This window comes from Capricornis sumatraensis, chromosome 20 (assembly GCF_032405125.1).
Source record: "Capricornis sumatraensis isolate serow.1 chromosome 20, serow.2, whole genome shotgun sequence".
In the NCBI taxonomy this organism is placed as follows: domain Eukaryota; kingdom Metazoa; phylum Chordata; class Mammalia; order Artiodactyla; family Bovidae; genus Capricornis; species Capricornis sumatraensis.
In genome coordinates, this window is record NC_091088.1 from 65,488,643 (window position 1) to 65,501,513 (window position 12,871).

The 12,871-nt window shown below is 38.9% G+C and overlaps 1 protein-coding gene and 1 pseudogene across 1 annotated transcript; one reads left to right on the forward strand and one right to left on the reverse strand.

Moving 5' to 3' along the window:
- Nucleotides 1-1,656: 1,656 nt before the first annotated feature.
- LOC138096915 (zinc finger protein 665-like) lies at nucleotides 1,657-9,113 on the reverse strand. The gene is made up of 5 exons (XM_068993154.1): nucleotides 9,075-9,113; nucleotides 8,867-8,993; nucleotides 3,428-3,975; nucleotides 2,137-3,175; nucleotides 1,657-2,053 (listed from the first exon to the last, which is right to left on the reverse strand). Exons 1-5 carry the CDS (start codon nucleotides 9,111-9,113, stop codon nucleotides 1,911-1,913), a joined length of 1,896 nt encoding a protein of 631 aa, XP_068849255.1. The 3' UTR covers nucleotides 1,657-1,910.
- Nucleotides 9,114-9,826: 713 nt separating this feature from the next.
- On the forward strand, nucleotides 9,827-10,224 carry LOC138096916 (ATP synthase F(0) complex subunit C2, mitochondrial pseudogene; annotated as a pseudogene).
- The last annotated feature ends 2,647 nt before the right edge of the window (nucleotides 10,225-12,871 follow it).

The following is a 12,871-nucleotide window of genomic DNA, read 5'->3' on the forward strand; positions in this document are numbered from 1 at the left end:
AGGTCATGAGAAAGGGCATCTGCTTGGATTCCCTTCAGTGACTTTTTACTTAAAGGTAATCTATTCAGTTATGCCCCTCTTCCTCAGGATATGGAATGCTTTCTGGTCCTTTCATGATTGTTATTTGCTTTGCTTTGTTTTTCCTCAATGTTTTTACTGCCTAAAGCTGCCTTGTATAAAGATATATAAACATGTGTTTTTGCAAATAAAGCACCCTTGTTTCACTTGAGACTTGGGTCCCCTGCTTCCTTCTTCTCGTCGACTCCATTCCTCAGGTCCCGGTCTACAAAGACCATGACAGCTCTGTCTTCAATTTCCACAAATAAGAGTAACTCTTCTTTAATCATACATACAACAGTTATTTCTGTCCAATGGAGAACATGACCCTATTCCTATGCATTGTTCCTAGCACACCATCAGTCCCTGGTAACTGTCCCTCTCCTCCTACGAAAAGCCCAGGCCTTTTAACATCTTGCCTACTCTGTTCAAGGTCAGTTGGTAGAACACTATGTTTTATAACAGGCTGGACTATGTACGGAAGGGCTTCCTGATCCTACTGACCGTGATGAGTCATGTCCTAGTTTTACGTTATTTTCTCCCCTCCCTGTTGCTAATTCACACACACTATTGCATTTTGTAATTCAGGCTGTGTGTTTTTCCAGGGAACATGGATGTGAATGAATTGTATCTAATAAAGTCAGTCCCTTCATCTCATTGATTCCTTCCCAGAGACCATCGTGAAACACATGTAGCAAATGCACTTGATCAATGTATTACCAAAGCCAAGCTCTTAGAGCTCACCACACAACAGGCCAATAAACTGACAGACTACTTGTCGGGCAAGGAATAGTGAGTTTATTCAGAAAGCTAGGAGACCAAAAAGATGGCAGACTACTGTCCCAAAGAATCATCTTTGCTGAGGTAGAATTCGGGTTTCTTTTACACGAAAAGATCTCTATAGCTTCTCTTCAAATATGGACTTACTGCAGTTGCTGAGTACCTGAACTAAAGTCATCAGAGAATACATAGAGTGAAAAAGGTAAAGGATTTGCCACAACCACTGAGTCTGGGAAGTATGGCTCCACTACGTTCCTATCTTGTGACTTCTGGGTAAGATCCTTGCCACACACATTACATTGCTGTGTGTTTTCTCCAGGAAAAATACTCTGACTGGCAAGATGTGAGGATAAGGTTATTATTATTATTTTTTAAACATTTGTGAAATTGGTGAGGAATCTTTCTAGAATGAATTCATGTTCTAAAGACCTAATAAATACATATATATCTGGCTTCTATCCAGTATGAATTTTCTCATGAAGCCTAAGATGTTGCCACACTCATGATATTTGTATGGTTTCTCAGTAGGATGAATTCTCTGAGCAACTGTAGGGTGTGAATTTTGAACTTTGAATTTTGAAGACTTCTACCATATACCACATTCACATGAGTTTCTCTCATGTATGGATTTTCTGATGTTTAGTGAGTGCTGAGACCTGAGTAAAGGATTTTCCACACTCAAAACATTTGAAAGGTTACTCTATATGTATTCTCCAATGTTTTTTAAGGTGTGAATTTTGACTGAAGAACTTGCCACACTCATTACATTTGAAAGGTCTCTCTCCAGTATGAATTATCCAGTGAAGTTGAAGATGTGGTTTTTGACCAAAGACTTTTCCACACTCATCCCATTTGTAAGGTATCTCTCCAGTATGAACTGTCTGATGACTTAAAAGGGTTGACTTTACACGATAGGCCTTGCCACACTCATCACATTTGTAAGGTTTCTCTCCAGTATGAACTGTCTGATCCCTTAAAAGGGTTGACTTTCAACGAAAGGCCTTGCCACACTTAGCACATTTGTAAGGTTCCTCTCCAGTATGAACCATCTAATGATGAGCAAGCTTTGAATTTCAGCCAAAGACTTTGTCACATATATCACATGCCTTGTGACACTCATCGCATTTGTAAGGTTTCTCTCCAGTATGAACTGTCTGATGCCTTAAAAGGGTTGACTTTAGACGAAAGGCCTTGCTACACTCATCACATATGTAAGGTTTCCCTCCAGTATGAACCGACTGATGAATTAAAAGGGCTGAATTTTGGCTGAAGACTTTGTCACATATATCACATTTAAATAATTATTTCCTGTATGAATTTTCTTATGTCTCCTGAGGTGTGAGCTCTGAGTAAAGGCCTTGCCACACTCATCACATTTGTAAGGTTTCTCTCCAGTATGAACTGTCTGATGCCTTAAAAGGATTGACTTTAGACAAAAGGCCTTGCCACACTCATCACATTTGTAAGGTTTCTCTCCAGTATGAAATGTCTGATGACTTAAAAGGGTTGATTTTACACGAAAGGCCTTGCCACACTCATCACATTTGTAAGGTTTCTCTCCAGTATGAACTGTCTGATGACTTAAAAGGTTTGACTTTAGACGAAAGGTCTTGCGACACTCATCACATTTGTAAGGTTTCTCTCCAGTATGAACTGTCTGATGACTTAAAAGGGTTGACTTTATACAAAAGGCCTTGCCACACTCATCACATTTGTAAGTTTTCTTGCCAGTATGAACTGTCTGATGACTTAAAAGGGTTGACTTTACACAAAAGGCCTTGCCACACTCATCACATTTGTAAGGTTTCTCTCCAGTATGAACTGTCTGATGAATTAAAAGGGTTGTCTTTAGACGAAAGGTCTTGCCACACTCATCACATTTGTAAGGTTTCTCACCAGTATGAACTGTCTGATGACTGAAAAGGGTTGTCTTTAGACGAAAGGTCTTGCCACACTCATCACATTTGTAAGGTTTCTCACCAGTATGAACTGTCTGATGACTGAAAAGGTTTGACTTTACACGAAAGGCTGTACCACACTCATCACATTTGTAAGGTTTCTCTCCAGTATGAACTGTCTGATGCCTTAAAAGGGTTGACTTTAAACGAAAGGCTGTGCCACATTCATCACATTTGTAAGGTTTCTCTCCAGTATGAACAGTCTGATGCCTTAAAAGGACTGACTTTTCACGAAAGGCTATGCCACACTTATCACATTTGTAAGGTTTCTCTCCACTATGAACAGTCTGATGCCTTAAAAGGGTTGACTTTTCACCAAAGGCCTTGCCACACACATCACATTTGTAACGTTTCTCTCCAGTATGAACCGTCTGATGACGAGTAAGCTTTGAATTTTGGCCAAAGACTTTGTCACATATATCACATTTAAATAATTTCTTTCCTGTATGTATTTTCTTATGTCTACTGAGGTTTGAGCTCCAAATAAAGGCCTTGCCACACACATCACATTTGTAACGTTTCTCTCCAGTATGAACCCTCTGATGACGAGCGAGGTTTGAATTTTGGCTGAAGACTTTGTCACATATATCACATTTAAATAATTTCTTTCCTGTATGAATTTTCTTATGTCTCCTGAGGTCTGAGCTGTGAGTAAAGGCCTTGCCACCATCATCACATTTGTAAGGTTTTTCCCTGTGTGCTTTGAGGTCTTGTGTTATTCCTGAAGGATTCATAAAATCATTCCCATATATATTAGAAACACTGGTTTGGACACAAGTAGGAATTCTTTGAACTGGTGAAAATGAGAAAGTGTTGTTGACAGAATTCTCAACTTCATTATATTCAGAAATTATTCCACCAGTTTGAAGTATCTGCAGTTTATCCTGAAAGTTAAATCCAAACCTCTTTCCAAAGGGTTTGACGTCTGCATCCTTTCTATCATGTGAATCTCTTCCATCAGGCACATTTCCATTAAGGCTTACAGGTGTCCCTTTGTAATTTCTTTTGTCATCTCTCCCCTGATACTCAAAGTCACACATATTTTCCTGACTTTCCCAAAGATGAAAATGTTTGATTTCACAGCTTTCAGGGCTTCCCAGCATCAATGTGTGGAATGTTTCTTGTTTATCACTGTTCACTTTGGGTTGTAAATGCTTGATCACATGTGTCGGAGAGATATCTACAAGATAAAAAGAATCATAGGTATCCTGCTCACAATAATTCAAAAGTAAATGTTTCATGTTGAATATATATTACACCAAAAGTAATGCTTACATCAAGTTATGAAACACCACAATGATCACCTTAAGTGTTTAGAAACACCAAAGGAATAGAATTCTAAACTTAAGAAAGCATAACATAAATTCACCATTAAGGTAGCCTAATTTTAGAAACCATATGCCAAACACACTCACATTGGACAATAATATGCCAACTCTCAAAAACAGAGTGTTTTTCTACCAGGACCCTTAGGAACATATCAATCAACAGTTGTCTCAAATTGAAAAGAAAAATATTACACTATCACTGTATTCTGCAAACTTACAGTACATAAATAAATTCTAAACAATATATTATATATTGTAACAGTAAATAATCCAAAACCAAGCTTACCCAATTCATAATTAACTATTCATAATTGGTTGTTTACAATTGAAAACAAATGAGAAAATGAAGAATATGACTAAAACAATTTTTTGAAACAACATATTTTCTACATCTGCTATAGAACTATGTACCCAAAAAGAAAAGGCATTTTACAATGTTAACAAGTAGTATGTGTCAGCTGTATTGCAGAATACACGGTAAAAGACCATCATCTGTAAATGACACATAAATTAAGACGTAAAATACTCACCAGTTTTCTAACAGCCAATAAACAATGCAATCCCCACCTATGTTGCTGTTGCTCAGTCGTGTTTGCCTTTTTGCGACACTGTGGACTGTAGCCCACCAGACTCCTCTGCCCATGGGATTTCCCAGGCAAGAACAGTGGAGTGGGCTGCCACTACCTTCTCCATGGAATCATCCTGACGCAGGGATCAAACCTGCATCTTCTGCATTAGAAGGTGAATTCTTGACCACTGAGCCACCAACGTAGGCTAATCTCTGCTGCTGCTGCTAAGTCACTTCAGTCATGTCCGACTCTGTGCGACCCCATAGACAGCAGCCCACTAGGCTCCTCTGTCCCTGGGATTCTCCAAGCAAGAATACTGGAGTGGGTTGCCATTTGCTTCTCCAATGCATGAAAGTGAAAAGGAAAAGTGAAGTCGCTCAGTCTCTTAGCGACTCCATGGACTACAGCCTACCAGGCTCCTCCATCCATGGGATTTTCCAGGCGGGATTTCCCACGCAAAAATAGTGGAGTGGGTTGCCATTTCCTTCTCCAGCAGATCTTCCTGACCCAGGGACTGAACCTGGGTCTCCTGCATTGTAGGCAGATGGCTTTACCGTCTGAGCCACCAGGGAAGTGGTATGATGATGGCACAAAACAGAAACACACATCAGTAGAACAGGACAGAAAACCCAGAAATAAACCAATTTACTCAGAGTCAATTATTCTATAACAAAGGAGGAAAGAATATAGAATGAAGAAGTCTCTTTAATAAGTGATGCTGGAATAAATGGATAGTTACATGAAAAAGAATGAAATTACAACATTCTCTAACAGCGCATACAAGAATAAACTCCAAATGTGTTAAACATCTAAATGCAAGACCAGATACTATAAAATTCATAGTGGAAAACAAATGCAAAACACTGACATAAATGTCAGCAAAATTTTTTTGAATCTATCTCTTAGAGTCATGGTAATAAAGGCAAAATCAAACAAATGAGACCTAATTAAATTTAAAACCTTTTTGCAAAGCAAAGGAAACCAAAAAAAGAACAAAAATTCAATTTTTGGACTACGAGACTATATATGCAAATGATGCTACCTATAAGGGATTTATTTCCAAAATATACAAACAGTTCATACAGCTTAATATCAAAACAAACAACCAACCCAATCAAAAACTGGGCAGAAGATCGAAACAGATATTTCTCCAAAGGAGACAAACAGATGGCCAACAGTCACCTGAACAGATGTTTGATGTCTCTACTTATGAGAGAAATGCAAATCTAAACCACAAAAATGTATCACCTCACACTGGTCAGAATGACCACCATCAAACAGTCTACAAACAATAAATGCTTGAGAGGGTGTGGAGAAAAGAGAACCCTCCTACACTGTTGGAAGGAACATAAATTGGTACTGCCACTTTGGAGGATAGCATGGAGGTTCCATAAAGAACTAACTATAGAGCTATCACATGAACCAGAAATTCCAATCCTGGGCATATATCCAGAAAGGAAGAAAACTAATTGAAAATGATACATGCACCCCAATGTTTTTAGCAGCACTATTTATACCAACCAAAACACAGCAGCAACCTAAATGTTCACTGACAGACAAAGGGATAAAGAATATGTGGTACATATATACATGGGAATATTGCGAAGTGAAAGTAGCTCAGCCGTGTCCAGCTCTTTAAGACCCCATGACCTGCAGCCTACCAGACTCCTCTGTCCATGAAATTCTCCAGGCAAGAACACTGGAGTGTGTTGCCACCTCCACAGCATAAAGCACAATGCAGTAATGCCTTTTGCAGCAATATAGACAGACTTAGGGATTATTCTAAGTGAAATCAGACAGAGAAAGACAAGTACCATAGGATATTATATGCTGAATTGAAATAAATGATACAAATGAACTTATTCACAAAATAAACTCACCAGCATAAAAAACAAACTTATGGTTACCAAAGGGGATAGTACAGGATGGTGATGGGGGCAGGAAAGGGAGAGATAAATTAGGAGTCTGAATATATACAAACTAATGTATATACAAAATAAATAAACAACAAGAACCTACCATATAGCTCAGGGAACTATATTGAGTATCTTGTAAACTGCTGTATACCTGAAACACAACATTGTAAATTAACTATACTTAAAAAGTGGAGAAGGAAATGGCAACCCAATCCAGTATTCTTGCCTGGAGAATCCCAGGGACAGAGGAGCCTGGTGGGCTGCCATCTATGGGGTCGCACAGAGTCAGACACAGCTGAAGCGACTTGGCATGCATGTGTTGGAGAAGGAAATGGCAACCCACGCCACTGTTTTTGCTTGGAGAATCCCAGGGAAAGAGGAGCCTGGTGGGCTGCCGTCTGTGGGGTCGCACAGAGTCAGACACGACGGACACGACTTAGCAGCAGAGGCAGCAGCATACCTAAAAAGAACGGTTAAAACAAAAACAAAAACACCTCTTGCAGAGATGTTCAAAAGATGTTTCACAAGGGTGTAAAAACTACTAAATGGGGGAAGCAGTCTATGAAAGAAGACATGTTGACAAAACTGAATACCCACCAGCAAAAGAATTTACTTGGAACATTATCTTACACTAACAGACAAAAACGAACTCAAAATGGTTCAAAGACCTAAACCTAAGTTTCAAATGTATAAAACTCCTAGAGGTAAACGTGCAGGAAATGTTTCTGGAAATTGGATCCAAAAATGATTTACCAGATATAACACCAAAAGCACAGGCCACAAAATAAAACCAGATATTAATAAATTGAACTATATCAAAATTATAAACTACTCTGCATTAAAGTGCAGGGAGTTTGAAAAGACAATCAACAGTAAAAGAGAAAATATGTGGAAATCATACATCTGATAGTAAGTGAATACAAAGAAAATATAAAGAATTGTAAGAGGGACTGATCACCAGTTCCACCATAAGGACCATTCCCAATCAACCATCCAACGCATTGCAAATACAAAACAGAAACACTAAGAGTAACACAGAAATTTGAACTCAATGATAAAATAAAAAAATACCTACAATGCACAGAACAACAGTACAGCCAATAGCCCCATAGATACTCATCATCCTAGAACATACTGACCACTCTACTGGATAGCTTCAAGTGCTGACTTCGTACAGAGCAAGAAAATAACATTAGGAATAGTGTGTCCATCACAGTTTTCTGTTACCTACTAAATCCACTCCACACAGACTCACCAGAGGCTGCCAATTAAACATAGGTGGATTATCACAGCAAGGAAACCAGATAAAATTTCAGACCCTCAGGAATATATTTCAAAGAAACTGAAGAGGTAAAATGATACAAAGTAAGGAGAATGGAACATCAGGAACAGTTGACATTCCCAGACTGGGTAGAGCAGCACAAGAGTAAAACTAATACAACATGAAGGTCAGACTTTACAGCATCTTGAGATGGGACCATGCGCTCAGCCTACAGATGGCAAGCTAAGAGCCTGTGAGATTCACACATGCTCCCCTCGTAGGATCTAGGATCAAAAAGACAATCTCTCTACCCAGTCTTACATTTTCCTAAGTAACAACCACACAGGATCCAATCCACCAACTTGTCTCACTCCTAAACAGAAAAAAAACAGTCATTTTGAGGTACTCGCTTTTCCTTATATGTTGTATTTTTGGCTACTTTTACATTACTCCCCACTGTCCAAAGCTTTTTCTCAGGCTCCAATGTGGAGATAATATTCAGATCAGAAACAGAAATTCTGGGACTCCCCTAGTGATCCAGTGGTTAAGACTCTCACTTCCAGTGCAGGGGGTGCAGGTTTGATCCTTAGTCAGAGAACTAAGATCCCATGTGCAGAATGGTGCAGCCAAAAAAACATAAACAAGCAAGCGAAAACAAACAAATAGATATTCAGCATTATCAGAAGAAAGAAACCTAAAGTGCTGTGTATTTTTTTAAACACTGAGCAAAAGTCAAAAGAAAGAAAATAGGAAATCAGGTTTTTTGGTATTTTCTTTCAACATTTGCCAGTGAGCTTTGTACATAATTAAGCTCTGGGACAACCTCAGATATGACATGAAACAGACACAGCATCTGAAGAGGGTCCGTTTAACCTTGTGAAGCTGTGTCATGCCCCAGTCACCAGAACTCTCAGATGAAAGACATCAGGGCCTCCCAAGGGGCACACAGGGAAAATGCAGATACCCAAGGGCAGCTCTGGAAGGAAGTCATCCTTACCCAGGGAGAGCAGGTTCCTATAGGTCTCCAGCATCACGTCCCTGTACAAGGCCCTCTGAGCAGGATCCAGGAATTCCCACTCTTCCTGAGTGAATTCAATGGCCACATCCTCAGAGGTCAGTCGTTCCTGAAATGAAACCACATGTCACCAAAAGGGCCATGAAAAGTTCTCATTTTCATGCAAAAGAGAAAGGGCGGTAAGGGGTACGGATTGACTTGGTTGAAGTATGTGTTCTAACAGATCCATGCAGGGGTATCTGGAGAAATTACGGATCTCTAATTTTAATTTCTTATGCTTTTGCCTAAGACCTTATGAGATCCTCCAATTAATATGGGTTTTTTATCATTGTTCAAAATCCATGAAATATATAAAAATAAAGCTCAACACTGTTTTGGCTATACAGAAGTGTTAGATATTATGTTCTACCCAGTGAGTGCAATTCATTATCTCGATGAGGTACAGCATGAGTGGTGTCTTCAGAGATGACAAAGTTCACAGCACTTTTAATGGAAAGGCCAAAATTTTCAGGTATGATGTTGATAACAGCAGCAAAGACCAAAAGTGTCTGAAGGCTTCCTATTGCTCTAAATTACTGCAGTATTACTCTAAACATTAAATAAGTACTTACAGGCAAGAAACTGTCATCAATACAATAGCTCATTAAAGAATGATCTGTTCCCACCTTAAAGAAGAAAACCTGTGTCACAGACACTCTGAGAAACTCGACTCAGACCAAGAAGGTAAGAAATGTTACAAGAAGCACCTGAACTCAGAAGCTTGGGCTCAGCAACTGAAGCTTAAGCATCTAACAGTGAAGTAATACAGAGAACATTACAAGTCCTTTGACAGAGGGCTCCTAAAGAAAACTTGAAAGAAGTCCAAGGTGAGCCTCTTCCCTGCCCCTCTGTCTTCTCTGCAGGGGGAGCAGCTCTTGGGCCTCGGGCTTTCATCCCTTGAACATGGACACCTGCGCCAAATTCGTCTCTACCCCTTCCCTGATCAGGAGAACTTCCCCCTGTTGAGTGATCACTGTCCACAGTGGTGGTGAAGGACCAGAGACACTGACCCATGAGAGCCACAGCAGCTTGGCAGCCCCAGGTCCCTGGACCATCTCACTTATTCCTAGCCACAGCTTCCAAACCAGTGCCATTTCAAGGGACTTTGACACAGCAGCCAAGTTCCCTGGAGCTGGAGCTGCCACAGAAGGGGTGGCTGGCTCTGGGGCTGGAAGTGGGAGTGTGTTCGGGAGCTTCATCACTATTATGCCAGGAACCCTGCTCTGAAACAGTAGCTCTTCCATGCCATGGGCTTGGCCCTCTCAAAGGCCATGGGGCTCTTTTGCCTGATGGTTGTCTAGCTCATCTTCTTCATGATGTGAAGGAGCTGTTTCCACCTCCCATAGTTCTTTCTCCTGTGTCTGCCCTGTATGTTCCCTTTCCTGGAACTCCCCAGGCAGCCTGGACAAAGTGGTGGGCTCACGGTTTGACAGAAGGAAAACAAATAAATATTGTATTAATGTGAAAAAAAAAGTGCAAGGTGAACAATGTGGAATGGCTTGAAAGGTTATTACAGACGTGAATACAGAAACACAACTGTTAGTAATTTACTACTTAAAACACTAACAGGCTTGTTTAGAAAATTTCAGTGCCACAGATTATACTGATAACATAATTTCAATTGGAAAAAAAAGGTGTTATATAGTTTTTAAATCATGATGTCTTCTATCTAAACCATAAACTTGCACATGCATGCATGCTTATCTATAAAAAATTAACTGACATGAGAGGATTCGTCTTTTGAAAGATTTTTTGGACAATTTTATATCATCCTTTTATTCACGTGTTTCAGCATCTTTCAGACGATAAAAATGTATCCTTTGTACTCAGCTGAGTTGTCAACAGGATTCTATACTAGGCTACCAAAAGAAAGCTGGTAAAACATTAAAAAAAAAAAGAATACTTGAACTCAATTCATAATAAAATTACCATATACAAAGATCCAAATATAACTTTATCCATTTAGATTTACATAGCAAGGCATTAACAGAAGCCGAAGACTTTCTTTGCTTTTTTTTCCATTAATAAAACAGTGATTTGAAATTAGAAGAGTCATTAGAGTATGACCCCCCAAAATTATCACAATAGCAAAGTAAAAAAACTTCTTGGAGAATTAAAAATCATGGCAAAAAATAATATGGAAAAAATATAGTTATTAAGCAAGACTATCTGAAGAAACATCATGATAGGAAGGAAATATTCAATACATTTCTTCTGAAATTACAGTGGCATGAAAGGAGCTGACCAGGGTGCCTGGCTTTCACCACCATATGGTGCACAGGAGCAGGAGCCACTAGAAGAACTAACAGGAAGAAAAAACCAGGGCGAGACACAGAGTTTGTCAGAGACTTGAAACAGGTAGTACTCACAAACCTAAGGACATGGAAAGGTGAAAAGTGAAAGGATGGAAAAAGACAGTCCATCCTGAAGAGAGCAGGGGAGACTGCTATATCAGATAAAATAAACTGAAGAAAAAAAAAAGTGCAATGACATAAATATTGTATAATGATAAATAACGGTCAATTTACCAAAAAGCTGTAACAAGTAAATATATATATATACATCTAACATTAGATATCTCAGAAAAATGAAGCAAACATTGAAAAGGCATGTACAGATCACACGGCCCAACAAAAGCAGAAAACACATGTATCTCAAGGACACAGAAAACATTCTCTATGAGAGACCACATGTTAGGCCAAAATTAACCATTTTAAGAGATTGATACCATAAAAGTATCTTCCCCTAACAACAATGAAATAAACACAAGAAAAAAAGAAAATTCCTCACATGTGGACATTAAACAACTCTTACACCACAAATGGGTCTAAGAAAAAAATCACATGGAAATTTTTAAATACATGGATGAAAATGAAAAGACAACATTGCAAAATTTATAACACAGAACTCTGTACTAAAAGGAAAGTCTGAACTGTTAAATGCTTACAGTAAAAAAAAGATCTTAAAACTGAAATCTATTTTTAGACCTCTAGGAAGCAGAAAACAGAAAACAAACTCAACTCAAGTTTAGCAGAAGGAAACATGTAAATAAGAAAGATTAAACCAGAGATATAACAGAAAGTAGAAAAATATAAAAATCAATAAACCAAGAGTTGATGTTTTGAAAAAACCGTATAGGAAAACCCCACCTTGACTAAGGAAAACAGAAAAAAAGATTCAAATAACTAAAAACAGATATAAAACAGGAGTGATTACAACTGAGGTCAAAAAGATAAGGAAGTACTATGACCAATAATGCCTATAAATGACAGAATACAGGACATACTGGCAAATTCTCGGAAACATACAAACTATTTTATTTATTAAGAAATAAAAAAATTGAGAAGTGTCGAAAGTGATAGCCACTCAGTCGTGTCTGACTCTCTGTGACCTCATGGACTATAGCCCACAAGGCTCCTCTGTCCATGGAATTTCTCCAGACAAGAATATTGGACTAGAGAGCCATTCCTTTCTCCAAGGACTCTTCCGACCCAGGGATAGCACCTGGGTCTCCCGCACTACAGGCAGATTCTTTATGATTTGAGCCATCAGGGAAGCCCATCTTAACTAGAGAGATTTAAAAAGTAGTCAGAAACCTCTAAGAAAAATACAGGACCAAATTCTACCAAACATTTACAGAAGAATTACCATTAATCCTGCTAATTCTATGGAGCAAGCACGGTTCTAATAGTTTGCTGATTTCCCAAAGACACAGGAAAGGAAAACTAAAAACCAATACCTCTGACGAACACTGATGCATAATTAAAATACTTGCAAACCAACTTCAACACATATTAAAAAGAACTGGGGAAACAGACACAGATAGCAATGAAGGTTGGAGGGAAGGAAGGAGAGAGTGAGATGTATGGAGACAGTAACATGGAAACTTACATTACCATTTATAGAGAGCCAGTGTGAATTTGCTGACTGACTCAGGGACTCAAACAG

What these genes read in the sequence shown, in the direction of transcription:
- LOC138096915 (XM_068993154.1), bottom strand. Translation starts at nt 9,113, where the DNA reads ATGGATCTGTTAGAACACATACTTCAACCAAGTCAATCC. An exon ending in TACTTCAACCAAGTCAATCC is followed by an intron (nt 8,994 to 9,074) that starts GTACCCCTTACC and finishes GTTTCATTTCAG; the next exon opens with GAACGACTGACCTCTGAGGA. An exon ending in TAGGAACCTGCTCTCCCTGG is followed by an intron (nt 3,976 to 8,866) that starts GTAAGGATGACT and finishes TTTATCTTGTAG; the next exon opens with ATATCTCTCCGACACATGTG.